Source organism: Lepidochelys olivacea (assembly GCF_965140295.1).
Source record: "Lepidochelys olivacea isolate rLepOli2 genome assembly, chromosome: 1".
Classification (NCBI taxonomy): Eukaryota; Metazoa; Chordata; order Testudines; family Cheloniidae; genus Lepidochelys; species Lepidochelys olivacea.
Genome location: NC_140411.1, coordinates 232142900 through 232168787, shown reverse-complemented (window position 1 = coordinate 232168787; position 25888 = coordinate 232142900). Strand labels below are relative to the sequence as shown.

Here is a 25888-nt window from a genome sequence, read left to right as displayed (position 1 = left end):
GGCACAGCCCTCAGCACACAAAGCAAAGCAAATTCAGTCAACTAAATTTAGCTTTCTCAAAATAAGATTTTCACACCAGAAATTATGCTAACTAACTTTTAAAAAACCACTCATCTGTATGGTTTTTTGTGTTTTGTTTTTTTAGTCACTTATAGTAATCTTAGCTGGTGGTAGTTAAACAATTTTTAACAGCAAAGAAACTTTTCTTTTACAGTTTGTTAGTTTGTGCATTTGTCAGTGTTTTGCAGATTGTCAGTTTCTCTTCCACCTCCGCACACAGAGATTTCCCTTTTGTTTGTATGGATCTTTTGCACAGCAAGAGGAAAGAAAAACATTTTAAAGAATAGGAAAATGTGATTGCAAAGTTAAAAATTGGCATGCAAACTTGGGGGCAGAAACCTACTACCTGAAACTATTTTAAATTAATTATTTGAAGTGAGAGATTAAGTTAACTGTGTCCTTTCAAAATTGTCATGCATCAAAATGTTATTTCCCTGTTCAACATGGAGAACTATTTAAACGAAACATTGCTAGCAGAAACCCTACTGCAGTCTCCCCATCCTCAGCATTAGGATTTTTGGACAGTTTCTAAACACAGCTAAGACACCATTTGTAACCAGGATGAATGTAGATGCAAACAGTATTACAGCTGTGCTTCTAAATGAATTTCAAACATTAAAAGGAACACAATTATCTAATGTTGCTATTCTGTAAGTAAACCAAAGAATTCAGTCCCCAGACTATGACCTATTTAAGACTACCAAGCTTTTGTATCTGCCCTTACATACAGATATATTTTTCAGAACCTCCTATTATGAACCATTCCAAATGAGTTAAAAGTATTCTTGATTGATGCTGACCAGATAGGAGAAGAGGTCTTTTAAAAATTGACAAAACTCTGAATTCAACTGTACAGTCCCCGGTGAGTCTACTACCACAGTTCTCACACCATTTGGATGGTGACACAACCTCCTTCACAAACACAGATTTAAGGCAGAAATCAAGATGTTCAACTTTTAAGTGCCAGAAGAGAAGGACCTCAAGATTATGTTCTACCAACCATGCTTCCTCACATTCTGTACTCAACCTTTGATCTCTGTATCTGGGAGTAAGTCATGCCAGTTAAGTAATGAAAAGTTTTCACAGACTATCTGAATCATTTTTAAGTTTTGCCTTCGTGGCATCTCACCAGGTCTTTAACATGGGCTTAATTCTGATGTGCTCAGTATTAAAGATGGCATTTTTCAGACCCATCCATGTTGTCAATGTTCTGTTTTTCCACCTTAAATTTGTTTTTTTGTGTTGTTCAATAGCACATTTGATCTTGAAGATCTAAAAGAAACTCAATTTCTGCATTTTTTAGAATGAGCACAAATCTTTCTACTTAAAATAAAATGTAAACATTGTTTTAACTACTGACAATCTGTTTTTATAACTTCAGTCCACTGAATCACTTACATACCATTTCCTTCAACTCTAGGTATACTAAGTCAGAAAAATTCATCCCCTGATGTTTGGTGGCAGTGTAGACACACTTTAATCACAGGGGGAGAGCTCTCCCGGCGATAAAAAACTCCACCCAGAACAAGTGGTAGTAGCTTTATTGCCGGGAGATCAAGTGCTGTCTATACTGATGCTTTTCAGCGCTAAAACTTTTGTCACTTAGGAGAGCGTTTTTTTCACACCTCTGAACAACAAAAGTTTTAGCGCTGAAAGTGGCAGTGTAGACACAGCCTAACAGTTTGCAAATCCCGATCCAATTTACAATAGCTGGTCCCACCCACTATCCATGTCACACTCCAATTATTCCTTCCTATCCTCTTTCCCTCAAGCCTTCTAATTTTTAGAGATTTCCTGTTATACCCATTAGGAACCTTGATGTTCTTATTGTTTCCCTTTTAAAAACAGGAAACATTTTCATTCACAGATTGAGTTAGAATGTTTTTAGAATTAAAATCATTCAAATAGGTTTATGTAAAAACTTTAGAATGGGTGGTGGTCGAAGTAGTATCTTTTGTCAGATCAACTTCTGTTGATGAAAGTGACAAGCTTTTGAACTTACATAGAGCTCTTCTTGCCAGAACTGAAGTTTGAAGCTTGTCTTGCTCACCAAGAGAAATCAGTCCCATAAAAGATATTACCTCAGCCAGCGTCTCTCTCAAATCCTGGGACCAACACGACTATAACACCGCTGCAAACAAAATTTGAATGACAATGCAGTTAAAAAAATAAAGGAACCAAGCAAACCACACACACATGCTGGGTTTGGTTTTCCCCTGGAAATAAACAAGCAGGTTTTACGGCCTAGTGCGGACAGGGTCACACCATGCTCCACCTTCACGTGCGGTTTTCTCCTTTCAGCCTCTAAAGACTTATTCACACTAGCAAGCTCTGTAGATGATCTTACCAACAGGCGCGGCTGCCGGGTGCCAATAATAGTTTAAATACGAGCACAGACAGACCGTAACCTCCTCCAGCACCGTGCGAAGAAGACTTGGGCCTGGCATTAGTTGAGGGAGCCGGAACAACCAGTGGCAGAGCCGGGAACAGAACCCAGGAGGCCCAGCTCCTCAGACAGGCAGACAGGCAGACAGACACCGGGCGGTGGGGGGGGTGAGTTCTCTTACTTCTGCCGGAGAAGCGCCGCCCGGGGCCCCCTCTGCCCACCCAGGGAGCGCGCAGGCGCACTTGGGCTTCACACCGGGACGGGAGGGCGGCGCGGCGGCCTGGTGGCCTCCATCTCCCTCCTGCCGCCGCTGCCCCACAGCCCGGCCCCGGCACCCGCGGGGAGCAGCCGGACTCCCCGCTGCGCTCACCCCTCAGGCTCCGATACCCTGAGACTGCCGCTGAAGCCAGGAGCCCAGGGGCCTGTCGCCACTGCCCCGGGCTTGGCTACAGCGATGCGCCCCGCACCCTGGGCCATTCACGCCCCCATGCTCGTGTCTGGCCAGCGTCACCACACTGGTATCGCGAGACTCGGACACTCACACACCCACCGTTCGTAGAGCCTCTCGCGGGACTTCCCACGGGGCTCGCAAGAGAAACTGACACTCTCGCGATATTTGCTTGTGGCTCTTTACCACAAGCCGAGCAGGTGGATAGGGCTGGAAGTCTCGCGATATCTGGTTTCTGTTCCCTCCAGCCTCTTCTTTCTGGCGGGTAGCTGTGGTTGTGGAGCGTCGCGCTCCCTCCTCATGGGGGCTCTCCTCGGCCTGGCGCCTTCCCCCGCACTCGCCGCTGTTTGAAGCGGCGGCCTCCGCGCTCTGCCGGCGCCGCCGGATATGAGTGAGTTGGGGACCCCCTTCCCCCCCCCCCCCCGGACGCCGGAGGAGGGTTACAGGGAGCGGGGCTGGCGCTGGCCGTGGGAATGGGAGGGGTGGGGGCGATTGTGACGTTCGGGCGCCTGTGGCCGTGCCCGGTGAACGTTAGCCACAGAGGGCCTCATCCACCCACCAGCGCCCCTGGTATCGCGATACGTGACGCTGTCGTGAGGTAACAGTATCGGGCGCTGCCGCCCTCCTTCCTGTCCCTCCCGGCGCGCGACGCTGCGGCACCAAAACAGCCCTGTCAGGCACGCGCCTGTGGGGCAGCTGGAGCCGTGCTCGCCAAGCACCCTCGCCTCCCCCCCCTCCCCCGCGCCCCCGCGCGCTCCGCCTTGGCTGAGCAGCCCGAGACCCCAGCTCTCCTACGGCAGCGGCCCCGAACGCGGGCGCTCACGCAGCGGCATCGCTTGACTATTTCGCCGTCAAACGCGGAGGGATTCGTGTGATAAATGCCCCGGGCGGGGGGGGGGGGGATGCTGCTCGCTCTGTGTTTTACGTGAGAGGTTGCGTGCGGTGCTCTCCCAGGCGTGCCTGTGAACCTTTGCCCAAGCTCTGTGTGGCAAAACTGTTCCGTGGTAGAAGACTAGTCGTCAAAAGGGGGACAAATTAAAGAGCATAAACCGGGCTGAGAGGTTTTAGCAGAGATGGAGAAAGGCAGAAAGATACAGGAAGGTTGTGTGTGTATGTATGTGTGTGTGGGGGGGGGGGTTAGTATGTTTTTAAGGCAACTGAGTTTGATAAGATTCAAAGCAATTAGTTAACGACAGGAAGTGAGTATGTAGGTGGCTGTATTGCTGTGCTGTTAGAGCTGTTGCTCTTGCTCTGTGCTAGCCCTGACATTTCTGAAATCAGTGAAAGGGCCTGGCTTGAATCCATTTGCCATTTAGATGCATTTCCTTGGCGGGGCGGGGGGAAGCGGGAGCTGCAGTTGTTACAGAATCTAAGATTGTAAGTGTTAAGTTTATAGCCCTAGTGGTTGCAAGAAAACCTTCCAGATATATAGATTAATGCAGTGATGTATTCCAAGATCTGCAGATAGACTGTTCACATCTCTGCTCAAGTTAAAAATGGTGTTTCCAAAGCACAGTCCAAACTGCTGAGTAGAAAGTCTCATAAAATCTGTGGTGTAGGGATTATCCTTTTTTATGATTGTACAAGTGCCCAGTATAGTGGGTTCCTGGCTCATGGTTCCAAGAATGTCATTCAGTGTGTCGCTCTGAAAACTAAAATGAATGTACAGTCAGTGTGAAGTAACAGAAGCAGCTACAAGTATGTTCAAAGTTCACTGTGTTTGGAATCTCAACCTGGTTCAGTATTCACTGGGATTGTCAGTCTGTTACTGTCCAATTTTTACTATCTTGGGCTGTTTTACACACATGGCATTACAAATTGCTCCCATGTTACAGCACAGGCTTTCAGCTACTGGTAAATAATAGTAATCTCCCACTCAAAGACACTAACATCAGAACTGGGAGTATCTTCTGCACCACCTGGGCTCCCACTATTTTTGGTGGGACATATGTTGCTGTATTTCTCCCAGACTTGCCCCTAAATGTCAACTGTGCACAAGAAGTCCCCTAGAGCTATGTTTATGCAGGATGTGTGGTTTCATTTCAGTCTTTCTTGACTCATTCACTGTAATTCAGAACCTTGCTGATTCTGCTACAAAGGGAGTTTTTTACAGCAATGTAGGAAGGGCAAAATTGATTATTTGCCTAGAAAGGTGCGTCAGTAATGGTGTAGTTGAATCCAAGTTAATGATATATAAGCTCTAATATAAACTGACGTGCAAAAAATGTTTCTACTGTACAGTGTGAGGCTCCATTCATAGTGGGCTGGAAAATAAATTAAAGAACAATTTTTAAACTATCTAAATATGGTTCTGGCTAACCTTGCTTCTATCAGTTTTGCCAGCCTGTGTGGAAGGGGCCAAACTTTGTGTGTGTTGGTGTAAGTGTTCTAGCCTAGAAAGAACAAGAACACAGATTGGTGGGGGGAACCATATGAGCCAACTCGCCATTAATATTCATTTAAAAAAACCCTTATATCGCCAGACTAAGACAAAACAAATCAATCTGATTGTTTCTGGCAACACACAAAATTCTAAAGAACTTGGCTAGGTACCACAAGATTAACTGTTAACGAGGCACTTGATAACCAGAAAAGACTTAACACTACAAACATTTACAGGAAATGTTTACACATTTACACATTACACAGCCATTTACACATTTACAGCCAGCCTGCACCTGCCAGTTTTTAAGTGAAGCTTACTTGTTGAATAAACAAGATATTTTCCATTCTCTACCAATGGGATCCCTGAAAAGGCACCTGTCTACCTTTACATAAATACCAAAGTAAACATGTTTGTATATTACATGTTGTATTCAGGGCAGAGAGGGAGTCTCTGGTCAGATTAATCAAATTAAAACATCTGTGTAATTTAAATAGATATCAAAATCTTTGAAGAATTAAAAATTTGCAGCATATTCTTAAAATGCAGGAACACTGTTGAGCAATCAAAATTGTTCTCTCTTTTTATCTTGTATTCCCCCCCCCCCCCCCGATCGTAGTAGGGTAGGAATGGGGATGATTTTGCTTTACATGTAAATGTTTGATTCATTGAATCATTCCTCCTCTTAACAGCACACCCTGGACTAGTCTGTCAGAAAAAATCAGTCATGAAGTAGGGACTTTGTTAGGATCTGCTTAAAATCTTGGCTTTCAAAGGGAGTTAAAATCTTTCAAAGGAGCTTAAGGGAGTTAAGCACCCAACTCTTACTGACTTTTTTTTTTTTTTTTTTTTTTTTTGGAAATGGCCCAACTTGATTATCATACACATTGTAAGGAGAGTGATCACTTTAGATAAGCTATTACCAGCAGGAGAGTGGGATGGGAGGAGGTATTGTTTCATGGTCTCTGTGTATATAATGTCTTCTACAGTTTCCACAGTATGCATCCGATGAAGTGAGCTGTAGCTCACGAAAGCTTATGCTCAAATAAATTGGTTAGTCTCTAAGGTGCCACAAGTACTCCTTTTGTTTTTGCGAATACAGACTAACACGGCTGTTACTCTGAAACCTGTCTTTTTTACTGTAGCTCTGTTCACTGCTCAAAAGCATGAGCAGGTTTTGTGGTGTTGGTTTTTTTTTTTTTATGGAAAAAATGTGTGGGTTTTCCTCTATACTCTGAACTCAAAAATGACTGAAGAGACTTTGCATCAAAATCTCCAAATAAAAAACCAAATATAATCTGAGTACCAAGACTAAGGGTATAAAATCTCATAAGGCCGTTTTTCAAATTTGAATATATAGTTTTGTTACCTTAGCCATAGTGTGGGCCTGGTCACAGTGGCTGTAATGATAAATTGTGAAGTTTTAATTGAGTTCCGTGTGTTCATTTTGTGTCCTAAATTGCTGTGTTACTCAGTACTGTTAAAAAGTCCATATTTTGATGTGAAGAAAGTATACTCCATGCAGTGGTACTGGAGTCATTTTTAGACATAGATAAAAATCATCTATTCTGTGTCTCTAAATTTTCCCTGGGTGATTTCATCTTGTCAGGTTAGTGGTCACCTCAACTCTCATGATTCATAAAAATTTATCTTTATTCCTAGCCTTTCAGGATCAGTTCTAGATTTCCCCCCCTCTCAAATACATCACTGGGACCACAAAATATATTGAAGGGAGGAGAGTGACACAACTTTTTTTTTTTTTTTTGCTTCAAGACCACCATCTCTTCAGTAACCAAATTTACAAATAACTTTTGATTTTCCTCTTTTTCCTATGCACTTTTCAAAAAGGCTGTGTGCAAGTCACACCACTGTCTTTTCAGCTCCTCCAGAATTTCATCCTTCCTGCTTATCCTTCTTTGCAAGAAGTTGGCCCTCATGTCTCATTGATTGCTGTAATACCTTCTGGAGGAACGAGCCAGAACAATAATCCAAAATGAAGGTGCCAGTATCACCTTTCCCCTTATGCTCTGAACACATTTGTACTAGTTCCCCTTCTTGTTCCATATTAAATTCCAGCTATTCTACTTTCAGAATAGAGCACAACCTATGGTTCCATCTCTGCCCTGTCTTACTGAATCTTATGGGATAAATGTAGGTCTCAAAAAGAGAACTCTCTGGATGCCCTTTGAACATAGTGTTCCATTATTAAGATTGTCGGGAAATTATTTACACTTCAACCAGATTACTACAGCTAAAGGGGAAAAGTGCTATCCCTGTATTTTTGATGGCCTTTAATAGGTGTCTTGAATTTCAGTTAATATGACATAACTTTTTGTAATTGCAAAAATTTCCTTTCAGCTCTTGGCTGTGGTGCATGGCCTTGAATTTGGGGGATTAAAGGTGGATGAAGGAAATGGGGGCCGCAGGGTTCCATGAGAGATGTAGAGTTTCCTTGTTCCCCAGGAGAAAATAGTTCCTGCAATGTGAGGATGTTTCTCCTTATTTGGGGATGAGGGAAAGAATGTATCTGACTGCTTCTAAGTTAATGAAAACATTTGATGTGTTTTGAGGTATGACATGGTGGTGATACAGCTGTATGATAAACAGTCTTTGTCTTGGCAATAATGACTTCTATTTTTTTAGAAATGAGTTGCACGATTGAGAAAGCCCTAGCTGATGCTAAAGCACTAGTAGAGCGACTAAGAGAGCATGACAACGCAGCAGAAGCTCTTATTGAACAGACTACAGCTCTCAACAAGCGGGTGGAAGCGATGAAGCAGGTTTGTTTTCCCATTTTGCTTACTCAAAAAAACACTTTGAAAACACTTGAAACATTAGTATTTAAAACTGGTTTAAATATTTTCGACTCCTACAGTATGTTGTACCAATAAAATAAAAACCAGCAGGATCTTATTAAAGGGAAAAAGGCAAAATACCACATTTATTGTGAATACAGAAAGAATCATAGTAAGCAGTTAGTTATAGCTATAACATTCCATTCAATCTCATATTTATTCACACATTCATTCATACAAACACACACACACACATACACACCCACTCACACAGGTTCTGCAAGGTTGTTATCATAGTTACCAGCCTTAGAGTTGCTCATGCCAAGCCACTGGCCAGGTGGCCTGGACATGAGGAGGGAGCAGGGCCTTGTCAGATGCTCATCTGATGCTCCTGGAAGTTGGTTTGTAGAATCAGACCCCAAAATTCTCACTTTTTAGAGTCTATTTTTATAGGAATTTCTTCCTATGCCAGTCTATGGGAATTGCTTCATCATGCTGTTGCTGAATCAATCAGCAGATAGCACATTCCTGACGGCTTCAAGATGTTATCTTGTTCTTTGGTTCTCCCATTCTTGAGGCTGTTGGGTGGATTCCAGTCTGCCCTCCGGGTGGGGTCCTCTGGTTATTTCCACTTGACGCCTTCTTCAGCCGATGGACACTGGATTCTTAGGCTGGCACCTCCCTGATCATTCAGTTATTATCCACACCAAGCATCCATCCACATACATCCTCTATCTCTATTTTAATCACAATTGTTAATACAACAAAAGGGTGGGGAGTCTCTGGGTGCTGTTTCTGTTGTTAGAGTATTGCTTTGAGTCTCTCTCTCTGTGTATTGCTTTGAGAACAGACTCTGTCTTAGAATGTACTAACACAATTAGCAGCTTGCAAGTTTCACACATAGAGGGAGAGAAACAGTACCAAAAACCAAGAGACCTCTTAATTAGTAATACCCTGGAATTTAAACTCTGGGGAATCAAACTCATTTGTGATTTTAATACAGAACTTCTTTAATATGATCCAACAAGTATAGTGCATAATCTGTTTAATATTCAATACCTCTTCTGGTGATCTCATGGGGATTGGGATGAACTCTGTGATCCAATAGGTCTCTTGTCTCTAGTAATTATGATTCTACAAACAAATTATTCGTCAGTTACTATGACCCCATCCTACAAACATGTACATGCTTAAAATTAAGCATGGTCATGTGTCTGTAGGATTGGGTTTTATGATTTATTATGGAACTTTCAGTGTCTGTGTGCTGCTCTTCTACAAAGTATTTAAAAGTAGCTTAATATTTTTGCTTAATTTTGCACATCTCCGCTAATTTTTAAAAAAATTTATAGAGACTTACATAAGAACAATCTCTTGTTTTCTCTTACATGAGTATTCTTATCTCATCTTATATTTTCTTCTGTGGCAAAGTAGCCTGTTCAGCTTATTTTGAGTGGGTAACCATTTCCTTTCTGCTGTTAACCTAACCAATGGATATTACTGTTTTGCTAAGTGTGGGTGGGTCAGTGGTGATAAAGGCTCTGTTGTGTCCATGTTTGGGAAACCCATCCTGTCATGTTAACAATCTCAGTAAAGTAGAAAAACTAATAAATAAAGAAAAGGAGTACTTGTGGCACCTTAGAGACTAACAAATTTAATGGAGCATAAGCTTTCATGAGCTATAGCTCACTTCATCACGAAAGCTTACAGTCCATTAAATTTGTTAGTCTTTAAGGTACCACAAGTACTCCTTTTCTTTTTGCAAATACAGACTAACATGGCTGCTACTCTGAAACCTGTTAATAAATAAAGGTAACACATTTAAAGTTTTGAAGTAAATGTTGCTTCTCAGGGGAATTATAATGTTCAGCAGAACGTTCAGACATAAGAATATTTGTTAAAAATTAGCTCTTGTTAATGGTCTTTAAATGATTGCTAATTAATAATAAGCAATGTACCAAAAGGGCTATTTAGTATTGGTCAGATTCAAACTTTGAAACTAGTCAGTCAGTACTAATGCACCTCCTTGCCTTCATTTACACAAGTATTTTTTTTTTTAAATCTGTTTAATTCTACTAGTACCAAGAAGAAATTCAAGAGCTTAATGAGGTAGCAAGACATCGGCCTCGATCTACATTAGTAATGGGTATCCAGCAGGAAAACAGGCAGATCAGAGAACTGCAACAGGAAAATAAAGGTGAGGCTTAATATTTTGTTCTTTAAGAATCTGATCCTGCTCCATTGAAATCAGTGGGAGTTTTGTCGTTGACTTCAATGGATGTAAGATCATACCCTAAGAATGTTCCCTTCTAATTTTAAATTCTTGTAGTATAGGGGTTCTCAAACTTCATTGCACCATGACCCCCTTCTGACAACAAAAATTACTACACAGCCCCAGGAGGGGGGACTGAAGCCTGAGCCCCACTGCTCCAGGCAGGAGGACAAAAGCTGAAGCCCAAGGGATTTAGCCCCACACAGGGGGCCTGTAACCTGAGCCCCACCATCCAGACTAAAGCCCTCAGGCTTTGGCTTCGGCCCTAGCCCTAGCCAGGCGGTGGGCTTGGGCTTCAGCCCCTGGCCCCAGCAAGCCTAAGCCAGCCCTGGTGACCCCATGAAAATGGGGTTGTGACCCACTTTGGGGTCCCGACCCACAGTTTGAGGACTACTGTTTTTAGTATAATCAGTCATGTGCACTGGTTGTGTAGACATTTGGAGATTTGGCATCTTTATTACAATGGTGAACAAAAAGAAATACTATTTTTCCTTTTTCCTGAAACCTATTTTTCCTTTTGAGATTTTTGAAATGTAGTTTTGCTGGCAGTTTTCTATAGGTCTTATGGCTCTTATTTATCCTGTGACTTGACTATTGTGCACTGCTACTATACAGAATATATCTATCTTACTGTTGCCAAGAAAATAACTTATTTATGTACAGGGGAGGCTTCTACTTCTTTTTAAAAAATTAGTCTAATGAAATATCTTCTGACTCTTGATGGTTTTGGGGTACTCTAAACAAGGGGGCACTTACAGATTCATATTCACCATTTTCTTGTCTCACATAGGAAGTTTCCATAGGGCACTAGAAACGCAAAGATCAGTCCTGCTTGCTAAGTACAATTCCACTCCCTTTATTAATTTTGTAATGGTTAATTGCTTTGAGCCTTTAATGCAGAAAAGCTAAGCTTTGGGGAAATTAACTGCTGGTTCTATATACTGAAGAATCACAAAATATTGTTTCTCAAAACAAAACAAGCTTTGCTCATGTTTAAAGTCAGACAAACTCTGCAAAGTTACAGATCAAAACAGTAGCCTAACTTTCAGATGGACTCTGCATTGGGTGTTTTAAGTGGAGCACTAGGAGCGAGATCCTCACCCTTTTCTCTGGCCACTTTGCTCCAGCCCTTTTATCTTAAGTAGGATAAAGGGACTTCATAGGTCCCCTGGTTCTGTCTGTGGGAGAACTTCTCAGTGCAAGCGCTATGCAAACTTTGTTTGGTGCTGTCTAAGAGCTTAGATTAGTTTTCTCAAATGAAGTATTTTTGCATGCATGTCTTGAAGCAGTTTTTACATTGTTTTGGTAGAACTACGTACATCTCTTGAAGAACATCAGTCTGCTTTGGAACTCATAATGAGCAAATACAGAGAGCAGATGTTTAGGCTGCTCATGGCCAGCAAAAAGGACGATCCAGGTATAATAACAAAGTTAAAAGAGCAACATTCCAAGGTAATAAGTCTTTAAAAAAAATTCTAACTTAGTCATGTCAATATAATAAGATAATTGAGCAAATGTCATTTTATATTAGAAAGTGCATTAGCAATTCCCAAGTTTTATAGGATAGCCTACTTAAACATGGACAGGAAGCTTGTTCAGACAAACAGATCAGTCTTACTAGATGCTTGTGATGTGTGTTTAGGTATTTATCTAAGAGCATTTCATTACTACGTTTCCATAATTCTCTTTTTCCTCTTGTAGACCAGGGCCGGGGGGGCGGGGAGCTATGCCATATTGGACTTTCGGCTATCATAGTCTCCAGTAATAATTTAGATCAGCTCAGTGTTCCAGCATGCACTTGTGACTTTAATGGCTTCTGTGATCAGTGCTGGGTCAATAAGGTAAGCCTTGTTTTATTCAATATTCAACCCCTTTTCTGAAGGTATTAAACTAGTTTTGAAAAAACTCTTGGGAGAACCTTCTGAATATTGAATAACCAGGCTTATATTTCTTCTCTTCTCCCACCCCTTCAGGCAGGCTTCCTGTTTCAGCACTAATCAGAGATGCTATGGAGTAACCAGTGCATTGTAGGATGTCTGAGTGGATCTGGAAGTTGTCCATACTGGGTGAGCTGCTTGTGATGATCCTGGAAAACTAGGAGAGTAAAGGGTTACTAAAACCAGTGTGTTTCTAACCTGTCATCAGTGGCGTATGTGTGTGAGGGTATTCAGCTCCTACTTAAGGCTGACCCATATTATTTTGGTTCTTCACTTTTTTAATAGGCTTTGCCAGAAGGTGACAGTGTTCAATTCATCTTTTTTAAGTAATTAGCACATGTATTTAAATTGTACCTTTTGTAACATGGCACAATAAACAGTTAATGAAAAGTACTGCAATTGTTACAGTGAACGATTTCATTAGAAGGGCTGTTGAAATAGATTTTTACATACAGGTAATAGAATAATAAGCATTGTTAGGTACCAGAAGTAACTTCACAGATAAACGCTGAGAATAAAACAGTGGGATATCCCTCAGTTCACTTCGACTTGGAGCTTCCTGTTAACCTTTTGGGTTAAAAATCGGAAAAACTCCCTCTATAGAGGAGAGAACTTCAAATAGAACATACACTGATAGATACAATAGGAGTTTAAAAAAAAATGTAGGTACTACAGTACAGACCCGTTTACACGCAAATCCGCTTAAAGCGCAGTAGCGCCATGCCTCCCAGTGCTACCTATTTAACACACGAGACTCGTTAACATGTGGTACAGGAACTTGCTATGTAGCACTACAGATTTGCTCACTAGCTCACTGACATAGAAATCAACAGGAAGTGCGGAGCGGAAACATGTTGTACGTCTTTACTGATATTGGTATAGACGTATCATGCACGCTTAGTCATTGTCACGCTAGAGAGAGAGATGATATATAGTAATTTATATACTACATTAGAAAATTTTAACCGTAGGCCTGATATAATGGCAGAGGGCAAGCATCAGCATTCCTACACTGTCGAAGAAAAGCGAGCTGCAATAGATGGAGTAAATAGCGGAGAAACCCAAGCCAAAGTTCCAAAAGATATTGGGATTGCAGAATATACTCTCTCTGAGGATGGCAAAAAACCTAATCTAAACTGAATGGCTTTGTACAAAATACTGATTCTGCTGCGGGGCTTAAGCGAAAACATGTATGCTATTCAGCAAAACCCACAATAGACAAAGCCATGTGCACGTGGTTTGCTCAGGAAAGGCTGAAAGGAATGCTGCTAAGTGGGCCAGTTCTTCAAGCCCAAGCTACAAAATTTGGAAATTTAACGGGGGATGAATCATTCCAAGCCATTCTAAATATGGTGTAGAAATGTATAAGTCGTTTTAAAAAGCGTCATGGCATAGCGCAGGTATCGATCTCTGGAGAAAGCCGATCAGCTGATGAATCGGCCGCGAACGCATTTCCTGCCAAGTTCATTTTGTAAAATAGATTTTAAGACTACCACGAAGAACAACTTTATAATTGTGATGAAACAGCTTTATTTGCAAAACTGCTACCTGATAAGATGTTAGCCTTTAATTACAAGACACAGAAAACAGCTGGATTTAAAAAGATCGTGTGACTCTTCTTTTTTGTAGTAATAAGACTGGCAGCCATAAGCTTGCCTCTCTTCTCATTGGCTGCTTTCATAACCCTTGCTGGTTTAATCACCTCAATAGAGCCAAACTGCCAGTAATACATGCTAACAACAAAAATGCTTGGATGGCGAGACACATTTTCGATGACTGGTTCCACAACAGCTTTGTTCCAGCTGTTCGTAGGCATCTGCTGTCGAAGAAACTCGAAGCCAAAGCACTTTTGCTACTTTACAGTTGTCCAACCCATCCTCCAGCCAAATCACTGGTATCGAGCAATGGAAAAATTCGAGGGCTATACCTACCATTCAACACAACATCAAAAATTCAACTTTTAGACCAGGGCATTATTCAGAATTTTAAAAACAATTATCGACGGGAGCTGATTTTGGCAATCGTATCATGCACGTCTTCAGGCATTTCCGAATTCCTGAAAAGTTAAACATGAAGGAAATTATGTATTGAGTTAAAAAAGCTTGGGACAGAGTAAAACAAAAGTCCATTGAGAACTGCTGGATGAAGGCTCTCGGTGATGCCTTGTCCGTCAAAGACGGCTCAGACTCGGAAAACTCCAGCAGTGGCGCTGATTCAGGGCCAGACTTTGAAGGATTTTTGGAAGAAGACATCCTACGAACACACACGCAGACAAAAGAGGATAAAGGTAAACTTCTTTTTCAAATGATAAAAGATTTTAGTTTGGATACGTTGCTGGAAATCATTACCGAGTGACTGGACATGGATGAAGATTGCCTGACTTCAGAATTTCTGTCTGAGGAAGAAATATTAACAGGCTGCGAGGCTACATTGGACCGCAAAAGTTATGGCGAGAATTCTAGTAACTCAGGCCTAAATGACAATGACGACGACAACGAGGACGTCATTGAAAAGGTCAGAATTTCGCCCACAGAAGCCCTTAGTGCTGTAGAAACTGTTGTAAGATTTATGGAGGAGCCAAATGCGGAAAATATCTAAATCATTCATCTGCAGCGAATGACAGACTTCATAAGAAAGAGAGGAAAAAAACGCCATTATTTTCTGCTCTTTCTGGCTCGCATTTTTTTTTTCTAAGTGAATCATAAACACTTTTTTCAGCATGGCCCGCTTAACCCGCGGTTCATTAACACGCAGTCATGACGGCTTGACTCTTGACATCCGCGCGTAAATGGGTCTGTACTGTATAAAGTGAGTTTATGCTTCTAGAAGAGTGTACAGATGAAGCATTCAAAGAAGCTGCATTTGTTTCAGTAACAGTTTAAGTCCTAAGCAAGGAAACAAAATATCTCCTTCTGATTTATCCCAAGATAAATGTTTTGTTTGGGGAAAATATTATTTTAGCAGAGAAATTTCATGGCCCTCTCGATCTCTTTAGTCCAACTCAATCCCATTTAGTATGTCTGTGGGGAGACTTTAATGTGTCTAGATACCTGGAATTTCATCATTTGCACTTCTTTCTAGTCTATATAGTCAGTAATGTTAGGTAATCTTGAAGTGCAGTCTAAAAGCTTCTCTCTCTTATGGGCATTAAGAATATAATTACTCCAAATTTGATGTCCAAGGAATTAATCTTGCTTTACCAGTGAACACTGTTCTATCAAGTGGCAACTGTTGGCACTTGTCTACTGAAGTTTTCCACATTGTTTTCTGCAATTGAATTTTTTTCAAACAAATTTGAAAATATTTATACCAGTATCATATATACCAGAAAAATATTTGTACGGTGTTAAGTAGTCAGAACTGGTCTAAGTATGGTGTAGAAATATGCCTTGAACTTAAACTTCTTATGCAGTTTCCTGCTATGAACAGTTTAATCTTAAACTTCCTAAAAACTGGTTTGACCATTTTAAAAAAAAAAAAATCTTTTGCAGGCACGTGATCCTTTCTGTGGCCTAGTGCCATATGGTAACTTTTAAAACAACCAAATACTTCAAACAACAAAGTTATTGCAACTCAAACAGTGGTTACTGCACACCTTTTAACTTTTTTGTAATACTTTAAAATTAAAGTCTACATCCATAGTAACCTTGTAATGAGTCTATACTGGAGATTGAAATTGTCCTTTTAACAACCCTGAAGGACTCCTCCTCATCAGTGCATCTCAATGTGTCCATGAAGCACTTAATTATGGACTGGAGAGGAGGCAGTTGGCAGCAAATCAGAATGTACATTTTAAAATTGGGTGGGGTTTTTTTTTTCCAGATCTTATTTAGTTTTACTTTACCTTTTTGAAAATAGTAAATAATAGAAGAATATTATGGTTGTGACAAAAGAAAGAAAGAAAATTCCAAATCTCTTGTAGCAGATGGCCTGAAGATCAGGCATATTTAGCAAGATCATGGGCTTTTTCAAGCCTCTGCAATATGTAGGCACAATGGGGCAAGCTAAAGATGGAATTAACTTTGTAACTTAAAGCCTAAACATTATTTCAACTTTTTAAATAGTTACAAAGCTTTTGATTTCAACTTTATTTTAATATAAACCCTCCTGGATATCCAAGGAATTCCTTTGTTTTGGGGAATCGTTTGAGCTTGCTTTAACTAATATTTGGCTTTCAGATGCTCTTGAATGATTTTAGTATAGCCATACTATTTTGATGTAATCAGATATACTAAGCAAAGCAGAGTTTAAATCGAATACATCTATATCAGAATCAATATGTGCAGAAAATGGTGGAGGTGATATGGGTGACATACTTTCCTCTGGCTTGGTGTAGAATTAATTCCCCAGCATGGTTGGGGAAGATGACAATGGGGGACTAATCTTCCAGGTGAGGTGTAAAATAGAAAATTTTGACCAAAGAACAGATGTGTCCTTTAGTGGGCAGGCAAGATAACAAAGGTTGATTAAAGTGCAAACATAGGTAAGGGACATCTCGCAAAAACTAGAAGTTGTCGGGACCATCCCACAAAAAGAGATGGAATAGGGATTACTTTTAAAACAGAGTGAAGTAGTAGATATATTGCAAGGACTGTCAGGGATGAACAAGAGCAAAGAAATTATTATTACTGCTGTAGGGATTATGTGGTCAGTTTTGCTGATACTGTAGCAAGCTTGATCCAGACTTCCAAAGGCATGAGACTGAAGAAGAAGCCTTTTGCTAAGATGACTTCCTTCTTTTAAAAGTTTACTGAATCAATTGTGTCACAGTAATATTAGTTAATGTTGGAACGTTGTGGGGCTTTTTTTACTGCCAGATCTAAATTATTGTAGAAATCAAACTTCTGATAACTGGCACAGTAGTTAAAATGAAGTTAATGCTCACTTTTATTAACGCAGGAAAGAATATATTGGTAAAGCTTTTTATTTCACTTATGGTTTAGGAGCTACAAGTGCATGTGGACCAAATTACAGAAATGGCAGCAGTAATGAGAAGAGCCATTGAACTTGACGAGCAGCAGGGTTGCAAAGAGCAGGAGCGTATTTTTCAGCTTGAAGTAAGTATTAAATCAAAGAAGCTAAGGCAGCAACTAGGTTTTCTCTTCCCACTCTCACCACTAAATGCCCTGAGGCAAGTGTTATCACATTTTGAAATAAAATTACAATATAGCATGTATTCGTAAAGTAGAGGAACTTTCTAGCTTTGAAATGCTCTCTTGCTCAACATTACAAGGGTTTGCTCAAACTTAAAGCGGTCTCTTTATTTGACCACCTATTATATATCTATTTTTTAATTATTTTGCTTGGCCCACCTCCTCTCTGTATCCGCTTTTAGTCATGGTGTCAGAAGCAAGTACTTGAAGTGCAGTGTTGCTGAAATAAGTGGTTTTTGTGAGAACTGGGCTATATACTACTGTATCTATATATTATGTCTAGGCTTAATTGAGTGCATTGGGACCATGCTCAGCTTTTAAGTCAGTGGATTTAGCCTTTAATACACTTCCTTTTCCTTGCTTTTTTTTTTTTTTCCTATTCTTCTAGTTGCACTACTCGACCACTGTGAAAATTAGTTGTTGCTATCCTGGTGTGATGAATTGGGAATATTCCTGTTCAGTTTACGACTTGTGTGAGATTATGAAGCCTATATTTGTGTCAGACTGCAAACTCTCTATTTTGAAAATGCGGCCTTTTGCTTTCTCTGTGGTCTGTCTGCCTCCATGTAGGGTTGCAAATTCCAAAGGCTGGTGGCAAAACAACAATAGAGAGTAGTTGTCTCAAGTACCCAATCACTGGAAATCTAGTCACTCTTGAGGAGACTGGTCCCTGCCCTGAAGAACTGGTTTAGCAGATGGGAGGTGACTTTGCTCATATAGGGAAGCTGGCTTGAGTGTCACCTGACAGATAGTGAAGGTTTTAAAAGAGCAGAGGCTGGTCTCTGCATGGGGGCTGTTTTCTGCAGTCTGAGGGAGAGCTCACTTCCCTTGTGACAGTATGCATGAGGCAGGGGATACCCTGCCCACCTTCAGAACACAGATTATTCTTCAACCACTTCCAACAGAAGGGTGAGCAAATGAGGGATATTGTGGTTAAGATGTTTTATTGTTTCCTGTGGTCTAGTTTCTCCTGTGCTTTACAGTATTAAGTATGAAAGAGCATAAAGGTGTTAGACAAGGGGTGGGCAAAATACAGCCCGGATCCAACCCATTCTGTCCAGCCTGCCCTGACTAGCATTTCTGCCTGGCCTCCTCTGCCCCCTCATGATCTCAGAGTCTGGGCTGTTAAAAGTCCCACGGTGCAATGGGGAGCGCAGGCAGGCTGGCTGCCTACCATGGTCCCATGCCAATGGGAAACCGACCAATGGGAGCTGCGGGGGTGGTGCTTGTGGGCACAGGCAGTGCACAGAGATGTGCCAGCAGCAACCAGACGCAGCTGCTTCCAGGAGTGGCGTGGGGCCTTGGCATGCAGGCAGCCTGCCTGAGTCTTGCTGCGCTGCTGGCCGGGAGCCAGCTGTAGTAAATGCCTCCCGGCCAGAGCCCACACCTTGTACCCCCTGGCCCCAGGTCAGAACCCCCTCCTGCACCCAAACTCCCTCCCAGACCCTGCACCCCAACACTCTGCACCAGTCCGGACTCCCTCCTGCACCCAAACTCCCTCCCAGACCCTGCACTCCCTCCATTAATATATTAGAAATGTGAAGCCCGTGATGACTTACCAAAATTAGTGGAGTGGCCCTCCTGCGAAAATTATTGCCCACCGCTGTGTTAGACTGTACAAAGTGTAAACTGTAAGTGTGTATGCATCACAACTGCTGCACTGTAAACTGGAGGCTTCACACCTTTTGGGTGGCGTTCTGGGAAAGGGGTAGGTTTAAGTGCAGGGGAGTCAGTGCTGAGCTAAGAAGGGCTAGGTGGCTGGATAGTGGGTTCACACTCAGAAGGGGTGCCAGTTAGAAGAGATATGCCCTGAGATTGGGGCAGTGGCTGAACTCCACTGAGGCTCCAGAAGCTTAACACACCCAAGGGATCCAGAGCATAAAGGGGTGGGTTCCTCTCACATCAGTCCTGGGCACTCACTGGATTCTGAGAGACAATCGTCCAAATACTTTCCTTGGCTCCAGTTGTCTCCTTTGACTTCTAATATGTCTCCTTAGATGCTATATTCTCTGCAACAATAGAGAGAGCCTTACCAGTGGCACTTCCTTGTGCCCTTTACAGAATGCTATGCTATTCAGCTTAATTAAGGATTCATATGAACCATTCAAACAACTATTTTCAACATTCATCAGCACTAACCATGAAGTCTGCAAAGCCAGTAATTTTGAAGAAAGTTCAATCTTTTCTCTACTCTTATTGCCATTTTAGTCCTGCATGGTAGAGGATGCTCTGCATTCTTGGTTTTCAGTCTCAGCTTCTGTTCTATGTAAATTTTCCAATCCTGTTGTTCCCATCACATTATTGCAACCCAAAACAACCTCATCTCATGACAAAATTATCAAAATGTAAAATGCTATTGAATTAGCTTGATCTAATTTATTTTTATGCTCCTGTTTGCATTATACTCTATTTGGACAATAAGATTAGTCAGTTTTGCTCTGTCCAACTCTTGCAATTTTTTTCCATGAGTCCTGCAATAGGATGTTATGTAAAATTCCAGCTCCTAGGGAAATGATTGAGAGTTTCAGCTTTCATTTTTAAACAGTTAAATTTTTAGCCCTCATGTTTTAGACAAAAGCTTTAAAAATGTGACAAGAATGTATGCTGAAGGTTCAGAAACCAGAAGGCAAATAACCTCCAACCCACATGCATGTGTTTTGTCTTAAAAACCATTTTAAAAAAAAAAATTTGGGGGATCGCTTTTTGAATGTTTGAGGTAGGCAATGTAGCTTTCTGGTTATGTGATTACACAATGCTTTGCCACAGAGAAATGTTTTAAATAAGTGTTTTCCCATGGAGGGGGGAAATCTTAACTTTGTTTAAAAAAAAAAGTTTAAACTTAAGCTATCCTCTTCCTTTGAGCGCTCTTCTTGATGCTGAAGATATCTGTTCAGTACAAAAAAAATAGAACTCCTAAATACTCCCTCACTCTTAAATCACAGATTAATGTAAAACTTCCTTCCTCTTCCATTCCAAACAATTAATCTCCCCAAATCGGTCTTATTTTCATTTTTTGTCCTGATTTCCACCTGGAATTATTTTAAGTGTCTTTTTTTTTATTTTGGCATCTTCTAGCAAGAAAACAAAGGCCTGAGGGAAATCCTTCAGATCACTAGAGAATCATTCCTGAATCTCAAGAAAGAAGATGTATCGGAGAGTACATCTCTGTCAGCATTAGTAACGAGCAGTGATCTGAGCCTCAGGAAGAGCTGAAGATTCTGTGAAGTCGTCAAACTTCGTTGCACATTTAACAGCTTAGGGTATCAGGGTTCACTTGTCAAGCATTTGTTACTGAATAGGGCACCAGAAAGATCCTGTATCTTAAATCAGATTTCAGGTTAATGCTTTATACAGTGTACAGTATATCAAGGTTTTTAGTACCAGATTAGTTGATTGCCATAGACCTAACTCTTGTAGGAAATTGCTTCTCACTGCAGTTGTGGAATTGGAGATTTTGTATTAATCCATTCAAAACAAATGACAAGCTAAACATTCACATATAGAAAATGTGTATAAGCTACTGATCATAAAAAAGACACCTGCCTAAATAACATGACACTTGAAATCAGTCTCCTTGGCCAAGAGTAGTTAAAGTAACAGGTAGACCTTATGTACTATCCATGTTGCTGTCTTTTTTTTTTTTTTAAACAAATTTTAAACATAGTCAAAACTATATTTCACAACAGGAATTGGTAATACTAAGGGCCTAATCCAATTCCTGGTTGAAGTCTGGAAACACAGACCTCCTGAAGAATCCCAGTTCAAAATATGATCACTTGCATTGGGTATGACAATTAGGAAATAGCAAATTTAAAATGACAGGTCTTGTTATTCCTCATGCTGTTAATCTTTATCAACACTCAGCAGTAAACTAACTTGTAAATAACTATATTTAATATTAGAAGGTACTTTCTGCAAGTATCCACAATATGTTCTGCTCATATGTATGTGCAGTTCTAAATACTATTAAAATATGTTGCAGATACTGAATCTATTTTTAAATTGTTTCAGTAACATTAAAAGAGCTGCTTCCATCTTGCTCAGTTTCTTGGTGTAGCCAGTCACCTTTAGAGAAGGAAAGGGGTTCAGGCTTTTGTTTCAAAACTAGAGGACTAGGTTGGTCTGTTTCTAGTCTGTAATTGGATGTTTGTTCATCATGAATTGGGAAGCTGCAGTTGTGAGACACCCAAACTAAAATAGCTGAAATAGGGTTTACTGAAAGAATCATTTGAGGAAGTTGGCACTCTGGCAGGCTCTAATAGTGCTATTAATCCCTCACTTTCATGAGTCCCAAAAATGTTTTTAAAGTTTGCTTCAACTGCAACTCTGTTTATAGATTGAGTTGTGCTTTTAGCATGCTTAACTGAGCAAAAAGGAGCCAATTCTTTGAGTCCTGAGGCAAATGCAGAAATGAAAAGTTGGCACTTCCCAATTAAACGGCTAGAATCCAACTAGATGGGCTACATGTGCTGCAATATGTAGGTGTGAAGTGAAAAGCTGAGGAAATAACTCTTGCATTGCTTTTGTCCTTTTTGACTGAATTTGTCAATTTGTTTTTCTGAATAAGAAAAGGAGGAGAAAACCCTCAGTTGATGTGTGGCTTACTTTGCATATTTTTTTGTCTGGCATGTAAAAAAATTCATAACTTAAAGTGAATCTTCAAATATGTATAGTAAAAGCCTTCACCAAAAAACTATACACACAAGCACTAGCCAAATCTGAACACTTTGGCAGCTCAAACTTTCACAAAGCAAAAGTTATTTGAATCCTATCAAACTCTGCTACTCAAGCTGCATTTGATAAATCAGATTAGTTAAATAGTGTAAATGTAAACCAATTTTTTTCTTCCAAATTTAAAAAAAAACTCTTGACCCTTGTAGGCTAAAACCTAGCATGGTATAAATGTCTAAGACTGAATTATCAGCCTGTGGAAAAACTTGGGTTTATAAAGTTAATGATTGAACGATTGGCAGAGTAATGCTATTAATTCCCGCTATAATTCACAAAGTAACTTTTCCCCTCCTTGGAAGCAAAAGATTTTTAATTACTTTTAATATTTGACTTAATCTGTATGAACTTGCTTGGTGAAGACAAATATGCAAGTTAATCATTGGAATGACTGAACTGCTCCTATGGAAGTAATAAAAGGCATTGTAATGATGATAACAGACTACTGTGCATGAAGTTCTCCAAACTTTCCAAGGAATCTTGCTTTTTACAAAATAAGTTCATAAAAATTATTGAAAAGATCACTAGTTCTGTTTCTTAACAGTGATTACAAAATCAGCATCCTATCTTTTGGTTTAGGACCTTAGGAAAAACTGTGTTATACAATGCCTCCTTATTGTATCAGCCTTAGAAAGATTTTATTTCCATTTGAGAGCTGTAAGAAAATGACAGTTTCCCTTTAGACATTACTGGTGTCCAACAACATGTTCAAGATAAATTTTAAGATATCTTTTTTAAAAAATGTTGTTTCCTAGCTTATATAACAGAGGAAGCTGTTAGTCTGTGGCAATTCCTTAAGGTTGCTCTATTATGAAACAATGCTTGATTCGTGCTTATCTTTGTAAATACAAAATGTGATTTTAATTTATCTAGTCCTAGTCTTCACCTACATGTATTGATATCTCTTCCTCCATCCCCACAATGAACTCAATTTTAGGGTTTTAAATACATTTCACATTGTGTGGAGTGACTACTTTCCATCACATACCCACTATTTTTGTAATGCAGATGCTTGAAGTGAAGATATGGCTGGGAATGTGTATTGTACAGTAAACTTATTTTATGAATAAAGATGACTGAAAATTGAGATGGCTTAATGATTAAAGCAATATTAGCAAAATGTACCATTCAAGAATTAGTTTGCTTAGTGTTTTATATTTATAGAAAAGATGCCCAATTAGTGGTGTCGTGGCCTTCACTCCTCCTCTCTTAAATGTTAAGGAGGCAGGTTCTCTTGTAAAGTGACAAACTAAAACTTGAAAATCAAATGTACTTTTCACTTATTCTCTGGATCGGTTTGGACAAGTAACAGCCTAGTTACTTTTACAGGTTGTCATGCAGCTTTCAAACCAAGTATTACAGTTTGCTAATACAGAACACTTTACAAAAATCTCTTTTCTTAAATTTTGAAAACTTTGCTAAAATCTGACTTTCCTTCAGGGTTTAAAAAAAATTTACATCCACATTCAGCCTGCTACTTCTATGAATATTAACTCACATTTAATAGAAAGTTGGGTGATGAGGGCTGTTTAATTATAGTTAACTCATGATTAAAAAATTACTTAGTTTTAATCACTTATTTTGGATTTTTTTACATTTTCAAATATTGATTTCAATTACAACAATAGTGTACAGTACTCACTTTTACAAATATTTTCACTTGTAAAAATGATAGATGAAATAGTATTTTTCAGTTCACCTCATAAGTTACATAACTGCAGTCAAAAACAATGTAAAACCTTAGAGCTGACAAGTCCAACCAGGCCTACTTCTTCAGCCACTCACTAACAGAAACAAGTTTATTTTTAGGAGATAATGCTACCTGCTTCTTATTTATGTCAGCTGAAAGTGAGCAGGTATTTACATAGCACTTTTGTAGCCACAATTGCAAGGTATTTATGTGCTAGATATGCTAAACTTTCATATGTCCCTTCATGCTTTGGCCACCATTCTAAAGGTCATGCTTCCATACCGATGACACATTAAAAAAGTGCATTAAATAATTGGTGACTGAACTCCCTGGGGGAGAATTGTAGGTCTCCTGCTCTGTTTTACCCACATTCTGCTATATATTTCATAGTATAGCAGCCTTGGATGATGACCCAGCACATGTTCATTTTAAGAACACTTACATTGGTACCTTCTTTGCATTTTGTCAAATCTGCAGTGAGATTTAAGATAGCTACTGTACTCAACCCAAAGTTTAAGAAGCTGAAGTGCCTTCCAAAGTCTGAGAGGGACAAAGCGTAGAACACATTTTCAGATGTCTTAAGAGCAACACACTAATGTGGGAGCTACAGAACCAGAACCTCCAAAAAAGAAAATCAACTTTCTGCTGGTGGCATCTGACTCAGATGATGAAAATGGATATGCATCAGGCCTCACTGCTTTGGATTGTTATCAGGCAGAACCCATCATCAGCAGGGGGACATGCCCTCTGGAATGGTGGTTGAAGCATAAAGCATTTGGCATATATCTTGTGACACTGGCTACAACAGTACCATGTGAACACCTGTTCTCACTTTCAGGTGAAATTGTAAACAAGAAGTGGGCAGCATTATCTTCTGCAAATGTAAATAAACTTGTTTGTCTGAGCAATTGACTGAACAAGGAGGACAACAGAGTGGACTTGTAGACAGCAAATATATGAATGCTGGTTTTGGTACCTAATTCTATGTTTGTAAGTTCAACTTTCATGATAGAGATTGCACTGCCTTACTTGTATTAGGTGAATTGAAAAATACTTTACAGTACAAATATTTGTAATCAAAAATATAAAGTGAGCACTGTACACAATTACACTGTTGTAATTGAAATCAATATATTTGAAAATGTAGAAAACATCCAAAAACATTTAAATGGTGTTTTATTAACAGTGCAATTATTCACAATTTTTTTAATTGCTTAACAGCCCTAATTCTAACCCTGTCCCTTACTGGATTTAAGTTTTAAAACTTATTTCAAGCAGTTTTAGAACTTGAGGGTTTTACTGAACTAAATATGGAGTTGGTCAGTACAGTATCCTCTCTTTAGTTTCAATCTCATTGCTGTCTCCACATTGTCTTCTCTAGATTTTAGATTTTGTATTAATACCTATATGCATTAGGGGTGGTAATAGGAAATTGGAGGGCCTGAGAGCTGCATAAGGTGGGGAACTAGCTAGCTACATGGTTTTTTGAAAATGCATTAAAAATAGTTCTGAAACCTATCACTTAGCCATTTTAAAAAGGAAAAATAAGCTAGTTCATGTTTGAGCTTTTGTTTCAGGTTGACTGTACACACTAGTTGAATTTACATTCTGCTCATGCTTTCAGCATGAGCCCAGCAGCTATAAGAGCTAAAAAGAGTCTTGAATAAAAACAGATTCTGGAACAATTCCCCAGGCAAAGGGCCCTGAACACAACCATCCCCACCATAGTCAGTACTGTTCGCAAGGGCTGACATTTATAAAGTTCTTAGTGTGCTTTAGAAACTGATGTGAATTATAGTGATCATTGCACATTAAATTGACACACAGCATACTCCATGGAGAATCTGACCCTTGCTCTCTGGCCCACATTGTGAAAAATGGACAGGGCCCATTTTCTCTCACCCAAAATTAATAGTCCTAGTGATTAAAGGAGCTAGGATACTGGCCATACCACAGCTGTCCCTTAAAAAGGGAGTCAGACAGAAGAAACCACCTTGGTTTGAGGGAGGAAGTAGTTCTAAAGTCCCAGATGCTAAAAA

General features: G+C 40.0%; 2 protein-coding genes across 5 annotated transcripts in view; one reads left to right on the top strand and one right to left on the bottom strand.

Annotated features, from left to right (window-relative positions):
• INTS13 (integrator complex subunit 13) overlaps positions 1 to 2969 on the bottom strand; it is a 31763-nt gene extending 28794 nt beyond the window's left edge. Inside the window, exon 1 of one of the 3 annotated variants that reach the window (XM_084648540.1) lies at positions 2628 to 2969. The gene's annotated coding sequence lies outside the window, so the exon portion shown is untranslated. Of the gene's footprint in view, positions 1 to 2407 lie in introns of all 3 variants that reach the window. The other 2 variants (XM_084648541.1, XM_084648539.1) reach the window with 2 other exon arrangements.
• A 149-nt stretch (positions 2970 to 3118) lies between these two features.
• FGFR1OP2 (FGFR1 oncogene partner 2) lies at positions 3119 to 23246 on the top strand. Of its 2 annotated transcripts, none has more exons than XM_084648547.1 (6): positions 3119 to 3285; positions 7921 to 8057; positions 10149 to 10266; positions 11651 to 11793; positions 17222 to 17335; positions 20507 to 23246. In XM_084648547.1, exons 1-6 carry the CDS (start codon positions 3282 to 3284, stop codon positions 20642 to 20644), a joined length of 654 nt encoding a protein of 217 aa, XP_084504673.1. In that variant the 5' UTR covers positions 3119 to 3281; the 3' UTR covers positions 20645 to 23246. The 2 variants fall into 2 exon arrangements, with proteins under 2 accessions (XP_084504673.1, XP_084504674.1); XM_084648548.1 differs by lacking the exon at positions 3119 to 3285 and adding an exon at positions 7137 to 7276.
• Positions 23247 to 25888: the final 2642 nt, after the last annotated feature.